The sequence below is a fragment of the Fukomys damarensis genome, unplaced genomic scaffold (genome assembly GCF_012274545.1).
Source record: "Fukomys damarensis isolate Sample0158 unplaced genomic scaffold, DMR_v1.0_HiC HiC_scaffold_15, whole genome shotgun sequence".
NCBI lineage: Eukaryota > Metazoa > Chordata > Mammalia > Rodentia > Bathyergidae > Fukomys > Fukomys damarensis.
This window is the reverse complement of record NW_022900927.1, coordinates 20444909-20465244: the sequence shown is the minus strand read 5'-3', so window position 1 is coordinate 20465244 and position 20336 is coordinate 20444909. Positions and strand designations below refer to the sequence as shown.

General features: G+C 40.6%; 1 protein-coding gene across 6 annotated transcripts in view; it reads left to right on the top strand.

Annotated features, from left to right (window-relative positions):
• The window catches only part of Cbx5 (chromobox 5), a 37931-nt gene extending 18698 nt beyond the window's left edge, over nucleotides 1-19233 (top strand). For 5 of the 6 annotated variants that reach the window (XM_010609370.3, XM_010609374.3, XM_010609373.3 and 2 more), the window contains 4 exons: nucleotides 1463-1640; nucleotides 8344-8530; nucleotides 13946-14046; nucleotides 15949-19233. In XM_010609370.3, the coding sequence (XP_010607672.1) occupies nucleotides 1504-1640; nucleotides 8344-8530; nucleotides 13946-14046; nucleotides 15949-16099 (576 nt within the window). In that variant the 5' untranslated portion in view covers nucleotides 1463-1503 and the 3' untranslated portion in view covers nucleotides 16100-19233. The remainder of the gene's footprint in view (nucleotides 1-1462; nucleotides 1641-8343; nucleotides 8531-13945; nucleotides 14047-15948) is intronic. The other variant, XM_010609375.3, reaches the window with a different exon arrangement.
• Nucleotides 19234-20336: the final 1103 nt, after the last annotated feature.

Below are 20336 nucleotides of genomic sequence, written 5' to 3'. Positions count from 1 at the left end.
AGCTTAGCAGTCTCATAAATTCATGGAAAGATTATTTTAAAGACCCCTACTTACATTGTCCCACACCCTCCCCCTTCCAAATAAAGTATTTGAAGGAAAATTTAGCTTTATTAGGGGGCAAGTAATGGATACAGGCAGTTTTCGAGGTGGGCATACCTATTGCTGGTAAGTTCTGGAGATAAGGTTTCCAAAAATATATTCTTGAAATAATTTCTTAAAATTTACTGATTTGAAGTGAATTGAAAGATACAACTTTTTGTGCACACTTGAACATAATTCTGAGATTAGTGGCCCTTTTTATGCCTATGAGTAGTTTTCGGGTCAAGATGGAAATATTTTAGAGAGTGTTGAAGAACATCTTCAAAGAGTACAGCAAAATAAAAATGGAGTTCAATTAAGAAAACAGTTCTGGTACTCCATAATCCAGACTGTAGGCACCATTTAACATGGTGAAGGACAAATTTTAAAAAATGACTATGGGAACAACTGTGGAAATTTAAAAAAACAAAAACTAAATTCTCTGTTTCGCACCCCCTGATGTGCATATTTCTGAGTTTAACTCAATTTCCATTTGTGTTGCCTTCCTTCAGCTTCCTTGGGCCTATGAATGGTTCCTCTGTGCTTTGAGGAGGCTTCATGTTGATGCTGAGTCTGGAGCCAGACTTTTTTTTCCTCCTTCTCTTCCTTTGGCCCAGAGTCAACTTCACTTAAGAGAATAGGCACCTCCTTAACTATTTGAGTTAGTTGAACCCTGGGAATAACTGAATAATCCAGTGATTGATTTTGAATTTCAGGACTAAAATTTCTTTTTCCTCCCTTGCTTCCCTCCCATCCTCAAATGAACTTGCTAAAAGGAGACTCAGTGTGTTTGAGGTGTCAGTTTTACTTTTGTGAGCTGATGGATGCTGTAAAGGGGACAAACTCAGTTTGTGTGAGGGAAATGTACCGAGTCACTGAAAATGTGGAGAAAGATCCCTTAGCAGGATTTTTTTTTTTGACCCTGTGAAGAGATGAGTCACGGCTCAGAGTAAAGTTACATTTTGGTGACTTTTCTTTTTTCTTTTTATAAAACCTCCTTCACATCGGAGGGAAAAGTTTTCCTTCTGCCTTTGTAAATTTTCGTAGAGGTTTACCGCATTTCTGTCTGAGTTTCTGGTTTACAAACACAAGTAGCCAGGACATATACTATAGTATTTATCTTTTGGAATATGAAAATAGAGGAATTCCACAGCTGTGCCATCTAGTAGTTTTGGTCTCTTTAAATGTAAAGAAAATTGTAGCTGGAGAAGTGAGGATTGACTAATTTTTTAAAATTAAATTCATGGGGATTGTCTCTACAAGGATTAGAGAGGCAGGAAAAGGGCATCTGGCAACTTTGTGTTGTACCCTCCTCCACTGCATCAAAAAAGACAGACTTTAATCCTGACTTGGATTGTGACCATTTTGTCCTTCGCCTTTGCAGGAACCCGGTGGCCTTAGTCCTTCAGGTGGAAAGTGTGCGACATGGGAAAGAAAACCAAGAGGACAGCTGACAGTTCTTCTTCAGAGGATGAGGAGGAGTATGTCGTGGAGAAAGTGTTAGACAGGCGTGTGGTGAAGGGGCAAGTGGAGTATCTGCTAAAGTGGAAAGGCTTTTCTGAGTAAGTGCTTTTTTCAGGCCTGAAGACTATGAAGATAGAAATGTTTAGTTTACTTACTCGTGAGCCACCCATCTTTGTCTTTTCTCCCCTCTTCAACAAACTACACAGGTCCTTTCTAGTGGCTTGGCATTTGAGAGGCACTGTAATGATGTGGTTAGGTGCACAACATTGGGAGCCAGAGTGCCTCGGTCCAGGTTACTGCCCTACCGCTTATAGTACGAGCTGGATGAGCTTGGCTAGTCTCCTTCACATCTTTCTCAATAAAATACAGATAAATAGTATTTATTTTTTGTTTTTGTTTGTTTCTTTCTTTTTTTGGTACCAGGGATTGAACTCAGTCCTTGCACTTGCAAGGCAGGCCACCAAACCCCTAAGCTAAATCCCTGGCCCCAGATAAATAGTATTTAAACAAAGTTGTTGGGTAGATGTACAGAGCCTGACACAGCACAGCATAAATATAAACTCTTGCTAATACTCTTAGATACAATTTAGATAAAATGTATACATTTAAGTAAGGAGCAGAGCATAGTGCTGCACACTTGCAATGCCAGTACTTGGGAGGCTGAGACAGGAGAAGCATGAGTTCAAGTCTAGCCTGAGCAATTTAGTGATTTAGTGAGACCTTATCTCAAAATATATATATTTTTAATCTTCTCTCTACAAATAAGTAGGGTTTTTGGTTTTTGGGGTTTTTTGTACTGGGAATCGAACTTGGACCCTTGGGTTTTCGAGTCAGACGGCGGAATCACTGAGCCAAATCCCCAGTCCCTGTTTTGGTTTTTTTAAGACAAGGTCCTGCTGTGTAGTTCAGGCTGGCCTTGAACTCACTATAATCCTCCTGCCTCAGGGACTACTCACTGAGCCACCAAACCCGGCACTCAAAATAATTTTTAGGGGACTACTCACTGAGCCATCAAACCCGGCACTCAAAATAATTTTTAAGAAAGCGTTGGAAGCCAGGATTGGTAGTACACACCTATAATCCCAGCACTTGGAAGGCTGATGTACGAGGATCTCTATGAGTTTGAAGCCAGCCTGGACTACGTAGTGAGACCCTATCTCAAAAAAAATGTTGGGGGGTTAGGAACATAGCTCATTGTGAAGGCCTTGAGTTTAGTGCCCAGTACAAAACAAAGGTCAGAATGGTCAATTCTATAATCCATGGTTCTCCAAAATTGGATATTGGAATTTTTAAGGTCAGCCTGGACAACTTAACAAGACCAGTCACAAAATTTAAAAAATAATTAGGGCTGAGATTGTTGTAGCTCAGTGATTCCTAGGTTCCATCACCAGGATCACTATAAAAAGTGAAAAAAATTAGTGGTGAGCACCTGGGTTTTTTGTTTGTTTGCTATTATTGCTGCTTGTAGTTCTCTCTCTCTCTCTTTTTTTAAACAAGGTCTCACCATGTGGTTCAGGCTGGCCTTGAGCTCATTGTGTACCCCAGGCTGGCCTCAAACTCATGGTGATTCTCATGTCTTAGCTGTCAGTGTGCTGGGATTACAGGCATGCACTGTCATGGATGACCCTCTTTTTCTTTTTTTGGCAGTAGTGAATATTGAACCCAGGGCCTTAGATCAGCCTGCCTCAGTGTTCCAAATGTGGGGTTACAGATGTGTACTATTGGGCATTCTCCCTCCCTTCTTCCCTTTCCCTTTTACCCTTGCTCTTTCTCTTTCTTTCTGGGTCTCTAACTCAGGCTGGCCTTACTATGTAGCCTAGGCTGGCCTCAAACTCAGGCAATCCTCCTGCCTTAGCCTCCTGAGTGCTGGGATTACAGGCATGTACCACTATGCTGGGCTTAATTTATGCATTTATTTTTTGTTTTTGTGTTTTTTAATTAGGGTCTAACTTTGTAGTCCAGGCTGGCCTTGAACTCACAATGATCCTCTTGCCTTAGCCTTCCAAATTCTAGGATTACAGGTGTGTGCCACCATGCCTGGCAGGATATCACATCTTTTAAAGTGTACAGCCTGCGCTGGAGATGTTAGAATGTTAGAATGTTTGGCCTAATATGTTTGAGGCCTTGAGTTTAATACTCAGAACCACAAAAAATAAATAAAATGTTAGACCTAAATATACTGAAAAATTTAAATTTTTGTGTTTTGTGTGTGTGTGTGTGTGTGTGTGTGTGTGTGTGTGTGTGTGTGTGTCAGAGTCTCATTATATAGTTCAGGCTTAAACTCACTATGTAGCCCAGGCTGGCATGGAACTCATATGATCCTCCTGCCTCAGCCTCCCAAGTACTGAGATGATAGGCATGTGCCTAGCATAAAAATTTAAATGTTTTGCCATTATTTTGGGTAAAGTCAGGAGAGTACTCTGAGCATTTCAGAGGAGATGGTTTATTTATTGTAGGTATTCAGCATTTCTAGCACCTATAGTACTAAATGTGGGTAGTACAATATCAGAAAATACCTTCTATATTTTTTTGTTTTGTTTTTGAGACATGGTCTTAGTATTTAGTTCAGACTGTCCTTGAACTCACTATGTGGCCTAGGTTGGCCTTAAACTCCAAGTTATCCTCCTGCCTCAGCCTCCCAAATGCTGAGATTATAGGCAAGTGCCACCACTCCTGGCTGCTCTCTGTATCATTTAAGAGTAGTGTCACACACAGCTTTTACTAGATAAGAGAACCATTGAGTTAGAGAGACCCAAGAATTCCATGAGATAGGAATTAAAATAGTATCCACAGATTTTGAGGGCATTGGGTCTATGGAGTCACCACTAGAAATACTCCTGTGTTTAAAGGGTCTTTAAGACTATCTGTTTTTCAGCTATTGGCACCTTACTATAGATAAAAAAGGGAAAGACAGCTGGGTGTGGTGGCACACACCAGTAATCCCAGCACTCTGGGAGGCTAAGGCAGGAGGATTGAAATTTCAAGCAGCCTGGCCAATTAAGTGACTTAACAAGACCCTGTCACAGAAGAAAAAAATAGCCAGGTGTAGTGGCGCATGCCTGTAATCCCAGCACTTGGGAGGCTGAGGCAGGAGGATTGCTGTGAGTTCGAGACCAGCCTGGGCTACGTAGTGAGTTCGAGGTCAGTCTCAACTAGACCCTGTCTCAAAAAAAAAAAGGCTGGAAATGTAGCTCAGTGTGAAAGTTTTGGGTTCAATCCTCAGTACTATAGGGAGAAAAGAAAAATGATAAAATCTGAGATACAGTTAAATCATTTGTCATTGTTATAAATACCTAGGATTTCATAAAAGACTAATAAATTTAGCTGCTGAACCCTACCTACCTAGCATCGTCTGTATCAAAGTACCTAAGTTTGATGGATGCCCTCAGTGGACACCAGAAACCATACATAGCATTGAACCCAGCCAGGCATGATGGTTCATGTCTATAATCTCAGCACTGGGAGGCCGAGGCCAGGGTTCTACCTGGGCAATTTAGCAAGATCTTGTCTCAAGATAAAAAATGAAAAAAGGACTGGGGATATAGCTCAGTGTGAAGCATCTGGGTTCAATTTCTAGTACTGCAAAAGAAATGAATAAGGGGGGAAAAACCAGTAGCAAAATAAAAACAGTAACAAATGATAAACAGAACCTCTTTTTAGATTCTGAGACACTTTTGGTGTGTACTGCTGGCTGTGCTTGAACTTAAGATCCTTTGCCTGAGTCCTCCCAAGTGTGGATATTACAGACCTGCACCACCATGCCCAGCTCAAAAAAGAACAATTATAACAATATACTATATAAGTTATGTGAATGTGGTCTTGCTTTTAAAATGTCTTTTATATTCTACTCACCCTTTTGGTGATAGGAGATGATGCAGTGCCTGTCCTGTCAGATGAAGTAAGGTGAATGATGTAGGCATCATGTTATAGTGTGAAAGTGTTACTGGAACGCACCACTGTGGTCCCCATGCCCTTCAATGTGTTAACAGACAACTACTAAGTGACTAAATGGTTCGTAGTGTGCGGATATTCCGGACAAAAAGATGATTCACATTCTAGACAGAACAGAGTAAGTGTAAGATTTTTATCTCATTACTCAGAACAGTGTGCTATGTAAAATGAATTGCTTATTTCTGAAGTTTTCCAGTTAATACTTCTGCACTGCAACTGATCACAGAATGTGAAAGCATGGGTAAGAGGGAGCTACTATATGTGCTAGGCCGTGATCATATTCTACCTCATGTTCTCTGTAATCCTCATAAAAGCCTCTAAAAATACTTTCAGTTTCCAGAGGAAATTAGTAAAGCTATTTCCTAAAGATTGCATAACTTACACCTTGCCTGCCTCGAAAGCACAAGGTCCTGAGTTTGATCCCTGGTACAAAAAAATTTTTTTTTGCGTAACTTACAGGCTGTAGAACAAGATCCAGTGTCAGATTTCTTTGATCCCCAAAACCCAGGCTCTTTTTAAATTATGTCATGCTGTTCATGGAGTAAAAATTGGTTGAAGTTGAGACAGCAGTACCAACATGGGAGAAAAAGATTAATTCTATCATAGGACTGACTTTCTTATAATCAGCAGACTGTATCCCATCCTCAGATCTACTTCTTATGTTAGTGTCCATCCTCCTCTTGATCGTTTTTCTGCTATTGTTGTTGTTTTTGTGGGGGTACTAGAGTTTGGGGGTGGTACCAGAGATCGAACTCAGGACCTTGCGCTTGCCAGGCAGGTGGTGGATGGAACCACTGAGCTAAAAACTCGGCCCTCTTGATCATTTTTTGAGACAGAGTCCCCTTGTGTATGTAGTCTAGGTGAGCCTCAAACTAGAGATCCTCAGCTGTCAGCTTCCCAAGTACTTGAATTACAGGTGTATACAACCATGACAAGTCCTCTTGATTTTGACGCCATAATTTGTTCTGATCTATGGGTTTGGGGGAAAGTTACTGGGTAATTTTTTTTCATAGAGATAGGGAAAAGGAAAAGTACTTTCTCTCTGTCTCTGCCCCTCTCTCTTTCTCTCTCTCTCTCTCTTTCTCTCCAGTATTGCTATGTAGTTCAGGGTGGCCCTCAACTCACTATGTAGCCCAGGCTGGCTTGAACTCGTGATGATCCACCTACCTTAGCCTCCTCAGTGCTGGGGTTAGAGGTATACTCTACCACACAACCAAAGTTGGTTATTAAAATAGCTTTATTGGGGATTTAGCTCAGTGGCAACATGCCTGCTTTGCAAGCACAAAGTCCTGAGTTTGATCTGCAGTTTAAAAATAAAAAAAGCTTTATTAAAGTATATACTATAGCTGGACGGGGTGGTGCACACCTGTAATCCCAGCACTTGGGAGGCTGAGGCAGGAGGATCGCTGTGAGTTGAGACCAGCCTGGGCTACACAGTAAGTCAGATCCGTCTATTTAGCTCAGTGGCAACATGCCTGCTTTGCAAGCACAAAGTCCTGAGTTTGATCTGCAGTTTAAAAATAAAAAAAGCTTTATTAAAGTATATACTATAGCTGGACGGGGTGGTGCACACCTGTAATCCCAGCACTTGGGAGGCTGAGGCAGGAGGATCGCTGTGAGTTGAGACCAGCCTGGGCTACACAGTAAGTTCCAGATCAGTCTCAACTACATAGTGAGACCATCTAAAAAAAAAACCAAAAAATAAAATTCACCCACTGAAATTGTGTATTTCCATGATTTTTTATACATTTACAGAGTTGTACAACTATCACCATACTTCATATTCAGAAAATTTGTATACACACACACCCCCATACCCATTCCACTAAAGCTGTGGTTAAGCCCAGTTTACTTTCAGCTTTGGTCTCCTTCAGCTTCACATGACCACTAATCTGCTGTGTGTCTAAAGTTTGTCTTGGGGCTGGGGATATAGCTCAGTGGCACCGCACTGGCCTCACAAGTGCAAGTTATCAGTTTGATCCATGGTACCGAAAGAAAAAAGCCATAAAGTTTGTTTTGCCTAGGCATTTTACATAAATGGAATCAAACAGTATGTAGTCCCTTCTGCTTTCATTCACTTAGTATAATGTTTCTGAGGTTCTTTCAAATTGTACTGTTTTTAGTATTTTGTTCCTTTTCTGTGCTTGAATAGTATTCCCATTGTATGGCTGTACCATATATTGTTTTTTTATTCATTCACAGGTTGGTGGCCGCTTGAATTTGTTTTCTGGTTTTGCCTATTGAAATGTTCCTGTAAATTATTGCGTACAAATGTTTATGTAGATGTTTTTTCATTTCTCTTCAGTAGAAGTTTAAGATGAAATTTGTTACAGCTTTAATTTATTGATTGTTTTGATTGCTGCACTGGGGATCAAATCCAGGTTCTTATACATGCCAGGCAGGTACTCTGTCACACTGTCTATCTCCATCTCCTTATATCCTTTATATGTAGGGTTTCTCTCCATTTTTGTCTACATATGTTGTGTTTTTTTTGTATTAGGTATCAAATTCAGGACGTTGGGCTTGCAAGGCAGACAGCTATAGGCAGCTTTAGACAGGTTTCGCTATGCAGTTCAGGCTGGCCTTGAACTCTTATGTAGCCCAGGCTGGCCTCGAACTTCCAGAAATCTTCCTACCTCAGCCTCCTTCCTTCTACAGATCTGCGCCACCATGCCCGGTTTTCATGTACTATTTAAAATAAGACATTGGAGGAGCCAGGGTGTAGCTCAGTGGTGTCATGCATGCCTGGCAAGTGCAAGGTCCTGAGTGCAATTCCCAGTACCAAAAGAAAAAGATGATCGATTTTTCCCCCTCTCATTGTTTACCTTTTTCTTTCTTCTTCTTGCTCAGGGAGCATAATACTTGGGAACCAGAGAAAAACTTGGATTGCCCTGAACTAATTTCTGAGTTTATGAAAAAGTATAAGAAGATGAAGGAGGGTGAAAATAACAAACCCAGGGAGAAGTCAGAAAGTAATAAGAGGAAATCCAATTTCTCGAACAGTGCTGATGATATCAAGTCAAAAAAAAAGAGAGAGGTAAGCTTCCTTCCCTTTTCCCTATAAGCTGTTCATTTGCCACCTCCCACCCACAGAAGGGCATATCTTAGTTCTCTCCTAAGGATGGACCTAGAGGTAAGTGAGTTACCTGACAGAGGACCTTCCAAGGAGGCACATGGAGGCGCCCCCTCTGGTTAAGTGAGAAGTGTAATTTGTGGTATTTGAATTTGTATTAAAATGGCAAAATTAAATCTGTAAAACATTTTTTAGAAAATCTGTAAAACATTAAACCACTCTGCCTTCTCCATAAATACAGTGGACCCTCGACTTAGGAGTTCACTTCATTCATGAGGGTTGGTTGTAACTCAAGTCAGTCAATTGAAGGCTTAGGATTCCTTCAAAGTCTCTCTCCTGTGTACAGGTGGTTCTCAGTGTCCTTAGAGAGAAATTGGCCCAGGATTTCTCAGTTAACTCCACACAGGAAAGGATGTTGTAATGTTCCTTCCAGAACTCTTTTAAGAGTTAAATCTGTATCTTTGACTATTGGGAAGCATAAGCGGCCGGACTTCTGGTGTAACTCAAGACTTTGTTCTTAAGTTAAAACAAAAAGTCTGGTTGTAACCCAAGTTGTTCGTAAGGCAGGCGGGTCGCATTGGGTCATAACTTGAGGGTCCACCATAATATAAATTTTGTTTTTTCATTCATTCACAGGTTGATGGATGCTTGAATTTGTTTTCTGGTTTTGCCTATTGAAATGTTCCTATAAATTATCATGTACAAATCTTTATGTGTGTTTTGTTTTGGTTTTTTTTTTTTTTTTTTTTTTGGTGCCAGGGATCGAACTCTGGTCCTTGCGCTTTTGAGGCAGGCAGCAGCACCACTGAGCTAAATCCCCAATCCCTGTAAATAGTTGTTTTATTGAGGGATTATCTTTGGTGATTTTTTGTACCAGGGATTGAATTCAGGACTTTGCCCTTATGAGGCAGCCGGCAGCACCACTGGGCTAAATCCCCAGCCCTTTGATGATTTTTTTTTTTTTAAGGATGGAAATTAGTTTTATTTTGTTTTTTGAGATGGGGTTTCACTATGTAATTCAGGCTAACCTTGAACTATGTAGCCCAAGCAAGGTCCTGAGTTCAATGCCCAGTACAAAAAAAAAAGTGAGAATTATGTAGCCCAAGCTGACCTTGAACTCACAGTGATACTCCTTCTTCAGTCTCCTGAGTGCTGAGATTACAAGTATATGCCACTCTGCCCAGCAGGAAATAAGTTTTGAAATCTTCACCACTTCTTTTTTATTTGTTCCATCTTTTATGTATGTTTTTTTAAAGGAGGAGAGGTTTAATTTGGTTCATGTATGTATGTATGTATTTTTAGTTAAGGTAAAATTCAAATGTAAATTTAAATTTTGTTTGTTTGGTTTATTGAGACAGTCTTACTGTGTAGCCCTGGCTAGCCTTGAACTCATGGCAGTCCTGCCTCAGCCTCCTGAGTGCTGGGATTACAGTGTGCACCACGATAACCAGCATTATTTTTGTTTGTTTTTTGAGGTACAGGGGCTTCAAGCTGAGCTACTCCTTGGTTGATTTTTTTTTTTTTTTTTTTTTTTTTTTTTTTTAGGATAGGGTCTCACTGTCCCATCCAGCCTGATCTTCAATTCACTGTGTAGCTCAGGCTGGCCTTGAACTGGCATCAGTCCTACCTCAGCCTCCAGAATGCTGGGATTAGAGGCATGTACCACCACACCTGGCTGATTTTTAATTTTTTTTTCATTTAAAAAAGTTCATTTTGCTTTATTTTTTTGGGACAAGGTCTCATTTAGTTGTCCACAGTGAACTTGAACTTGTGATCTTCCTGACTCAACCTTCCAGAATGCTGAGATTACAGACATCCTCTACTATGCCTGGTTAAAATTAACCTTTATTTTATTTTATTACTTTTTGAGATAAAGTCTCTCTGCATATCCCAGGCTGGCCTTGAACTCACAGGGATCCTCCTAGTGAGTGCTGGGATTATAGGTATGCACCACCATACCCAGCTAAATTTAACTTTTTTTTTTTTTGTACCTGGGATTGAACTCAGCACCTCACATTTGCCAGGCAGGTGCTGTTCCACTGAGCTAAATCCCTGGCCCTAAAATTAACCATTTTAAAGTGTGCAGTTCAGTAATATTTATATTGTCTCTTGCTTTTATGTCCACATACTCCAAATAAGAAAGTAATTTTCATTTTCCTTTTGAATCTTTTTATTATATAGTCTTCAAGTATATTTGTGAAGTTTTGGTCTGATTCAGTTGTTTTAATCCTTTTCATCTTCGCTCTGAAGTAACTAGTATAGGTACTATTATTACCTCTCTTTCTCATCTATTTTCTATCTGTGTGCATAAACACACACACTGTCTCTCTTTGCTCCTGGCTTTCACTCCATTTATTTCAAGGTTAGGAAGACTTTCATGGTGAACACTTAAAGCTTAATAAAATAAAAGTGTATCTCTAGCATCACTGCCACAGGAACCATTTGTCTTCATTCTACTTGGATAGTTATCTTGCTCAAGAATTAATTCTCAATTGTGGCAGCACATTAGAATCATGGGGCGTTCCTTTAAACAATCTCCAGTACCCCAGATGTCCCTGTGACCAGTTAAGTAGAAATTTCTGTAGGCTGGACCCAGGCATCGGGTTTTTATAAAGGCATACACAGTTGGGCTGGAGATTTAGCTCAGGGGGGTTTCGCCGCCTGCCTTGTAAGTGCAAGGACCTGAGTTCAAGCCCCGGTACAAAAAAAAAAAAAAAAGACTTACACAGGTGACTCCTGGTTTCTATAGAGAAAGAAATGGGAATTGATCCCTGCTACCAAAAAAAAAAAAAAGAGAGAGAAAGAAATGGGAAACCAGCTTAACAAAATGAACTGAAATGACTGTGGAGGATAGAAGAGAAAGTGGACCCTCAATTCGTGCCTGTCTCCTTCTTTCCTTGATTAATTCTGTTTTTGTTTACAACCTTATTTAAAAACTGTCCTGTTCTGGTGAAGTCTGTATCGCTATGATGCATTGTACTGATAAAGGGTTTGAGAAAGCTTTCTAAGGAGCTAGGACATGATCCTCCCACACCTTTTTTATTTTTTATTAGTCTTTTGTGTTCAGGCTTTTGTCATTTGATTCATTTTGTAGCTAAAAGCAAAGCCAACACAGCATAAGATTTCTAACTAGGCATTTATGACAGATAGTATGTATATCTCTAACCTAGCATTTCTGTTTTTCAAAAGGGAGCATTCTGAATTACCTGGCTTAATGCCATTGGTCAGTATAGAGAGTTTCATTCCTAGGCCAGGTTCTGAAGATGCTGACCTTGAAAAAACTCCCACGTGTCCCTTATATCACACTGTTCATCTAGGGCCCCTGATAGCATTCTCAGCAGTACTGGTGGCTGTCAGGTAGGCAGCTGGGAAGATAGGTGACTGTATGTTTTAAAGGTACAGGAGGGGATTGTGTTTCTTTCTTTAGACCACCGCAGAAGAAATTTGTTAGTCGGCATTGTGCCTGATTTAAGATTACTGCCTTGTGTGATGATTTTAGCATTTTCCTCGCCTCGGCTCCTTTTCAACAGCTTGACATTTTTCTTCCATTCCCCCCTCCTTCCCTCCCTATGTGGCAAACTGTTTTCAGCTGCCAGCCATGATTTACTACTTAGTCTATGCGCCAGCATTCCAGCTGTGAGCAGCTGTGTGCACATCTGGGAACCTTTTCTCTTTAAGGGCCCCCAAAGAGGCTGTTTTTTATAAGTCAGTATCTCCCCTTGATCCATGCATGGAATTTCCTTCCTATATTTGGGTGCAACCTGGACCCTCCATACTTTTGCATCTCTCAGAGGAAAGTAAGGTAAATCACAGATCAAAGAGATCTTACGAGGACCAGGGATTTGGCTCAGTGGTCCTGCTGTCTGCCTTGTAAATGCAAGGGCCCAGGTTCGATCCCTGGTACCAAAAAAAAAGAACAACAACAACAAAGAGATCTTATGATAATCAGATACCAGAGAGTTTGTTCATTTGAGTAGTTATCCTAAATTTTTTTCTGCGCTCTTACTAGGTAAAATAGTATTATCCTCCATTAATTTTATTTTTAAATTGTTAGGTTTGCATAAAAATTTACTTTTTTGCTCTTACCAGTGTCATTGCACCTGGATCAGACCTTGTGTTCCCTGTAGATTGCATTGATTGCATTCAGAGCAAGTTTGAACAGTCTTCTCATGAGTTATCAGCTGGTTAGTTCAGTTCAGTTCTGCCTTCTGATGTTAACACCTCATCCATATTGAGAAGGGATAGGCAGACTACAGTTTCTCCTCCAGCCAAGTATGTATATAGGTATTGATATTTTTGATCTTTGAAATTTGCCATCTTACAGTATTGGCCTTGCATCACCCTTGCCTTTTCTTTCATAATATAGATGACTATGAAAAGAATTAAAATTATTCGTCTGTGTTAAGGCAAATTCAAAGTCTAAAAAAATAAAGTTTGAGAGAGGTAGTGTATTTGAAGTTTATAAAATGAAAAGTTTTGTTGGAGTAATTTTGGATGTGTTTATCATCGTAGATGCTGCAGCACAGGGGTAGTCAATTTAGAATATTAAGGAGATTCAGAGTGAGTAGATTAGAGGAATTCCTAGATGATTCTAGAATATCTCTTGGGATATTAAAGACTTTTAGGCATCACTCTTTTTGGTTTTTTGAGACAGGGTCTCACTATGTAGTTGAGACTGACCTAGAACTCACTATGTAGCCCAGGCTGGTCTCGAACTCACAGCAATCCTCCTGCCTCAGCCTCCCAAGTGCTGGGATTACAGGTGTGCACCACTATGCCCGGCCTCACACCCCCCCTTTTTTTTTTGGTTAGGCATCACTCTTAATCTGTTGAAGGGAATACCAGAAATGTCAACTGTATCTTCTTGCAAAAACATCTTTTGGGGCCAGGCACAGTGGCTCACACCTATAATCCTAGCAATCCGGAGGCTAAGGTAGGAGGATCACCACAAGTTCAAGGCCAGCCTGAACTACATAATGAGACCTTATCTCAAAAAAACCTCTTAGCATCACTGTCACTGGCTAACATACTATTACCTATCTGACCTTTCTTTTCCTTTCCTTTCCTTTCCTTCCTTTTCTCCCTTTATTTTTTTGTACTGGCTACATCCCCATCCCTTTTTATCTTTTATTTTGAGACAAGGTCTTACTAGGTAGCCTATGCTATGCACAAACTTGCATACCTCCTTCTTCAGCCTTCCAGAGTGCTGGGATCACAAGCATACTCTCAGTAGTGCTATGACACCTGGTTAGTATTTCTTGAGTTCTAAGAATTTTCTGAATTGGTGACAGTAATGGAATGATATTAGTGCAGGTGGTGCTTTGTTGAGCTAAAACAGATTGTTTTCTCCAAATTGTAACCTTTGTCTTCTATTTATAGCAGAGCAACGATATTGCTCGGGGCTTTGAGAGAGGGCTGGAACCAGAAAAGATTATTGGAGCAACAGATTCCTGTGGTGATTTAATGTTCCTGATGAAATGGTGAGAAGATTTGTCTGTACTTTTCAATTGTTTCTTTGTCAGTGGCTTGAATTTATATGGAATATAGGTGGCAAAACTTAACAATTCCCAAACTAAGAGATTTTGAATATCAGAGATCCTTAACCAATCCTCAGACTTGCAGCATTCCTCCTACCTGTCTCCCAGAGTGCTGGGGTTACAGGAGTGCTTCACCACATCCCAGCCGTGTGTGTGTGTGTGTGTGTGTGTGTGTGTGTGTGTGTGTGTGTGTTTGTGGGGTGGCCCTTTGCACTAATCTAGATCCTCAGTCCTTTTATTTTTAAGACAGTCTTGCTAATTTGCCCAGGTTGGTCTTGAATTTGTGGTCCTCCTACCTCAGCCTCTCACAGTGCAGGGATTACAGGCATGCACCACCAAACCTGGCTTAAGTTTGTTTCATTGTTCTCATTCACAGTTGTGACCAAAGGGGTAATGAATATTTAAAAGGCCATAAGAAGTGGGCCTGGTGGTGCATGACTGTAATTCCAGCACTCTGGGGGTGGTTGAGGCAGGAGGGTGATGAGTTTGAGCCCCCATCTTGGCAATTTAAGTGACTTTGAAAGACCCTGTCTCAAAATTTAATACTACAAAAAGGGGGGCCAGGGAGTTAGCTCAGTGGTTCCACCTCCAGCCTCGCAATTGCAAGGTCCTGAGTTCAATCCCCAGTATAAAAAATAAATAAAGATACAAAAAGGGTGGGGAGGGCCAGGGCTTTAGCTCAGTGGTTCTACCACCTGCCTAGGAAGTGCAAGATCCTGAGTTTAATCCCTGGTGTTGGGGGCGGGATATTGGCAAGACAAAAAAGGTGGGGATATAGCTCAGTGCAAAGGTTCTGGGTTCAATTCCTAGTACTGCAATAAATAAAGAAGTAAGAGGCCATCACTTAGAAGATCCAGAAACTTATACATGTCAGTATCTACATACTCAATACAATTGAGTGTACATTTGTGTTCACTCACACACTCATACAAACAAACTCCCTCCTTCTTCTCTCCCTTTTCCTTCTTCTCTCCCTCTTTCCCTCTCTCCTCTCTCTCTTTCTTTCAGATTTGAGACCCAGTTTTATTAAGTTGCCCAGGTTGGGCTCCATCTTGGAATCTTCCTGCCTTAGCCTTCCAGAGTGCTGACATTATACACTTCTGGCTTTTCTTTTTTCTGGTGGGGTGGTGGGGAGGTTAGAATCTAATCTAGGGCCTCTAGGGCCTCACACATTTTAAGCATGTGTATTACCACTGAGTTATACCCCCAGCCCCATTAGGTTTTTTTGTTTTGTTTTGGTTTGGTTTTTGAAACAGGGTCTCACTATGTAGTTGAGACTGACCTGGAACTCACTATGTAGTCCAGGCTGGTCTAGAACTCATAGCGGTCCTCCTGCCTCAGCCTCTCAAGTGCTGGGATTACAGGCGTGAGCCACCACGCCCAGCCAGTTTTTTGCTTTTTTTGAGACAGATCTTGCTGGTTTTGAACTCAGTATGTAGTTTAGGCTGGCCTCGAACTCACAGCAGTCCTCCCAAGTGCTCGGGTTACACGTGTGTGCAACTACCTCCAGTCTCCATTAGAGTTCTTTTCATTTTGAAATCAAGGTGAGGAAATCAAGTCAACTAATATAATGATACAAACCTATATTTAGACATTATTTTCTTTTGGTACTGGGGGTCGAACGTAGGACCTTGTGCTTGTGAAGCAGGAGCGGTGCCACTTTTCTAAATCCCCAGCCCCCAATTTTTTTCACTCTTATTTCCCCCCCACACCACTTTTTTTTTTTTTTTTGGTACCAGGGATCAAACTCAGGACCTTACACTTGCAAGGCAGGCAGTGGAACCACTGAGCTAAATCCCCGGCCCTATTTCTTTCCCTTTTAAGTGTCATATTTTTTCTCTCCAGGAAAGACACAGATGAGGCCGACCTGGTTCTTGCAAAAGAAGCTAATGTGAAATGTCCACAAATTGTGATAGCATTTTATGAAGAGAGACTGACGTGGCATGCATATCCTGAGGATGCGGAAAACAAAGAGAAAGAAACTGCAAAGAGCTAAAGGGGGGGGGTCTCTGTCATTTCTCTTTGTACATAATACATTCACCTCTCTGCCTCCTCTCCCTTCTACCCTCCATCCTAAACACATCCATAAAAATGTGCTTATCACTGTGCTCCACAGGAGAAATATTGGTATTGGTTCTCTTGTAACATAACTGATGGTCTGATTCATGATAAGTGTCTCTCTGTGAAGACCAGGCATTTATATACTGTATGTAATTCCTACAGAGTTTTCCTTTGCCCTAATCTCTTCCTTCTGCTCCCCTATGACCTAAAGATAAGTTTTAATTTTTAATCACCTTAGAGTCTTGATCTTTCGGGATCAGTTGCTTTTAGATTGGGGGATGTTGTAGCAAAGATGGTGAATTTTGGTTTCTTGCTTTGTTTCTTAGAACATGTTGATGACTAACTGGCCTTTGTTTTTAACATGTTGGATTGGAAAGGATGTTACCCATCTTTTAAAAAGTCAGTTGCAACTGTCTACATGTTGGGCTTTCCCCACCTTGTTCACCTCTCCCCAGGAGAGTACAGGGTCCTGGTGTGGTCTTTTTGTCCACCTTCTGTTGTTCATCTTCACCCAATTTCCCAGAATAACTCTGTCCTTTTGAGGACTTGAAATTTTACATTAAAATTTGTCAGGGCACTCCTTTTAGCCCAGGACTTTTTGGCCTTGTTCTTAGCAATCACTGATTATGCTTCTGTAAGATGGTGTCAGTTTGTCATGAAATGACAAGATTATTAACTGTGGAGAGCCCAAGCTATAGTACAGGATGATGGGGTAGGGGCAGATACAGTTGTTTTCATTTCACATATAGAATGTATGTATTCTCTCCTTCTGTCTCTCATATTTAGATTATATATTTATGTAGATGTGATTGCCTGGTGCTTGCTTGTGCCAAGGTGCTAGGCACCCTCCAACCCTGCCAAGTTTTGTGGCCTCCCAAAGCATTCTTTGTTACCAAAGAGGCTTCAAACCTGATCTTACTTCTCAGTGGATCCAAGTTTCCCTTCTATATCATTATTTTCAATGGGGAATTCTTGGAGGGGAGCCATTGGCCACGGTGTCACTTTTAAATACTCATAGCAGTTATAAGTTTTCTGCTTGCTTTACTCTTGGATTTGCCACCAGGAGTCCCCTTCCCTTTTTCCACTCTTGAAATTTTAGTTGTATCTTATATTTGAAAAATGAATTTCCATGGAAGATCATCACCTGAGAAAGTGGCAGGTCCTGGCATTAGCATGTCGATACAACTTTTTGCTACTTAAAAAATCTACTTAAAAATCTTTCCCTTTTGATTTCCTCTGCTTTGCTATTGTATTGATTTTTTTTTTCAGTCATATCCTTCTCCATCTTTGTTCCCTAAGAAATTCCTTGCTTCTCTTCATCCTTTTTTGTAGTTGAGGGATCTCCTGAATCAGGACTGAAAGGAAGGAAACGGCAGGGTTTTGGGCATCTTTGTCTCAGTCCCAGTGCTGAGGGAATGAGAAAAATGCTTGAAGCAGCCTTAATTCTGGAATTCACCAGCCACTGAGGTGTTTTTTTTTGTTTTGTTTTTGCTTTTGAGTTTTAAAACATACAGCTGTTTGGCCAGAAGCATTCAACCATTTCTAGGTTATTCGTAGTAATGAGGGCCATGGATGGATTGATCCAGTCCACAGATGAGCCAAATAATATGCAAATCATGTACTCATCTGTAGTGTTTGTTAAAATCACTTCCTGCTCAGCTGCTGATTGAATTCTGTGAGCTTTTATAAATTATGTCAAAAATTATACTGCACAGTTGAAGAGACAGCTGTTGCTGCAGTGACATGACAGACTGGAACAATAAAGCTTTTGGTTTAAGTCAGCCCAAAGAAAATCCTTCAGAATGGTAATGTGATCGGGTGAGAGCTCATAACCCATACCTCGTATGTGTGGGAGTTTTATCTCCATATTCCTTTGTTCTCTGTGGGAATTAAAGACTAGATCAAGTGCTGGATAATTGACAGTTGTTTATATTTACTCTGGTGGACACCACAAAGAAGAATGGTCAGAAAACAAATTTATCATATGAGTAACCAAGGATATCAATAGGGCAGACTAGAATAGGAAAGTAAGCCAGGGCTCCTGAGGAGGTGATGTGAGCCTCTTAGTTTGCAGCTGGAGAAAATGATAGTCCCAGTAGCTTGTGTATTCCAGTAGTAGTGGCCATATAAACTGTAGTGACCATGTGTTTAAAACCAAACACCTAGTGTGTGGATGAAGTAAATAGCAATATTTGATACTAAGATTGATCTTGAGAAATCAGAAGCATATGGTTAACTGTGGTTATAGGTAATGTTCAAGGCAGTAATCAAAATCTGATTTTCTCTTACCCAAATAACCACAGTATCATCTACTACTCATCACTCCTTTAATAATCTTCGCTTATATCTTTTTCTGTCCTTTTTTCCAATTTATGGAATCCTGGTTTTTCACTGATTGTCACCAAAACAACCTGTGTTCTCTCCTAGCTAATGGGAGCTGGTTTTATAGGAGTGGTCCTCAGCACAAAGGAAACCGGACACCTGCCTGTTCCTCTACATTTGTTAGTGCTGAGTAGCTGTCCTTTCCCTTAGAAATTTGTAGCCTCAAACAAAACTTACAAAGTTTCTCCCCTCTGAAGAGGTAGTAGCCATGGGCAAAGCACTTTTAAACATCTAGGTCTCAGGTGGTCACATTTTTTTCCTGTGCTTAATTCTCTTTTAAAACATCTTTCTAATGGTGAATTTCTTCTAGTAATGAGCAACAAATGATAACCCTTTCTACACAGTTTAGCAGTGCTTTCCCCAGAGAGTTCCAAGGACAATTTAGTAAGTCTTCTAATCCTGAGCAGATGTATTAAGATCAACTTCTGGGAAGGTCAGCCTGGATGGAGGTGCCCATTTTAAACCTGGAGAGAGCCATATTTTTTTCTCCTATCATTGCAGTCTAATAACAAATGCTTTGTTAATAAGAAGGCTTGGCACATCTGTTAATATCTGAGTATTTATCTCTGAGTAATACAGTTTCATTCCGGCACTGCAAGAGGGTAATGTCTCGCTGGGTGCAGTGGCGCATGCCTGTAATCTCAGCACGCCTCTAGGAGGGTAAGGTAGGAGGATTGCGAGTTTGAGCCCAGCCTAAGCAACTTCAGCAAGATCTTGTCTCATAAAATTTTTACAGGGTTGGGGATATAGCCGGGTGTGAAGACTCTGGGTTTAGTCTCCAATACCACAAAAGAAAGTATCTTCTCAGCAGGGACTTGTACCAGTTACATGGAAACCTTTCCCAGATATACACCTACCCTGGAGACTCAGACTTAGTAAGTCTAGGTGAGTGTAGGGTGAAGCCTATCCCCGTTAAGAAAATAGTCTAATTTTATATGGCATGGTAGCACATACCTGTGAAGCAGGAGGATTGTAAGTTCATGGTCAGCTGGATAATTTAATGAGACCTGTATCAAAATTAAAAAGGTGGGGTTATAGCTCAGCGTTCCCTGGTTTTACTCCCCAATACCACAAAAACAAAGCAATCTGATCTCAACAGTGTTCTTTATTTTGACCCATGTGATCGCAAGAAAAAGAGAATTTAGTTCTGCCTGGATAATTGTGTTGGCTAGCTTTGGAAGTCAGAATTCCCAAGAATTCAGCCCACTGTTGTGGAAGTTAAAGTATGAAGTTCTTTAGATAGCTTCATAAAAACAATTCTAGTTTCTTTTTGCTTGTGCTGAATTTCTTGGATTTTAATCTACCTCATCTTGTCTTTCTCGAGTTACTTCTGCCTGTCATTGCCCCTTGAACATTGTGCTTGACTATGGTTGTTTTCTAGATGAAATTTTTCCTGCTCATTGATAGTTCATTCTCTTGCCTTTTGTCCCGGTCCTCATTTCACCTTAACATCTCACATTGCTTCTCTGTCAGAGATATGTTGTTGTTGTTGTTGTTGTTTTTGGTACTGGGGGTTGAACTCAGGGCGTTGTGCTTGTGAAGCAGGTGCCAGAACCACTGAGCTAAATCCCCAGCCCGAGAAATGTTTTAAAATAGTTTAAAATCTGTTTTTTTTGGGAAGAAGTGATCCTTTATTACTATTTGTCGTCTTTAAGTTAGTAAAAGAAGGAGTTAAAACAAGGTGGTGGGGGAGGGAATGGATCCTGCACTGGAGGCAAAAGCTGACAAGGAAAGAGCCATTAATTTAGACAATTTCAAAGTCAACTGATTGTGGTCATTAATGTCACTAT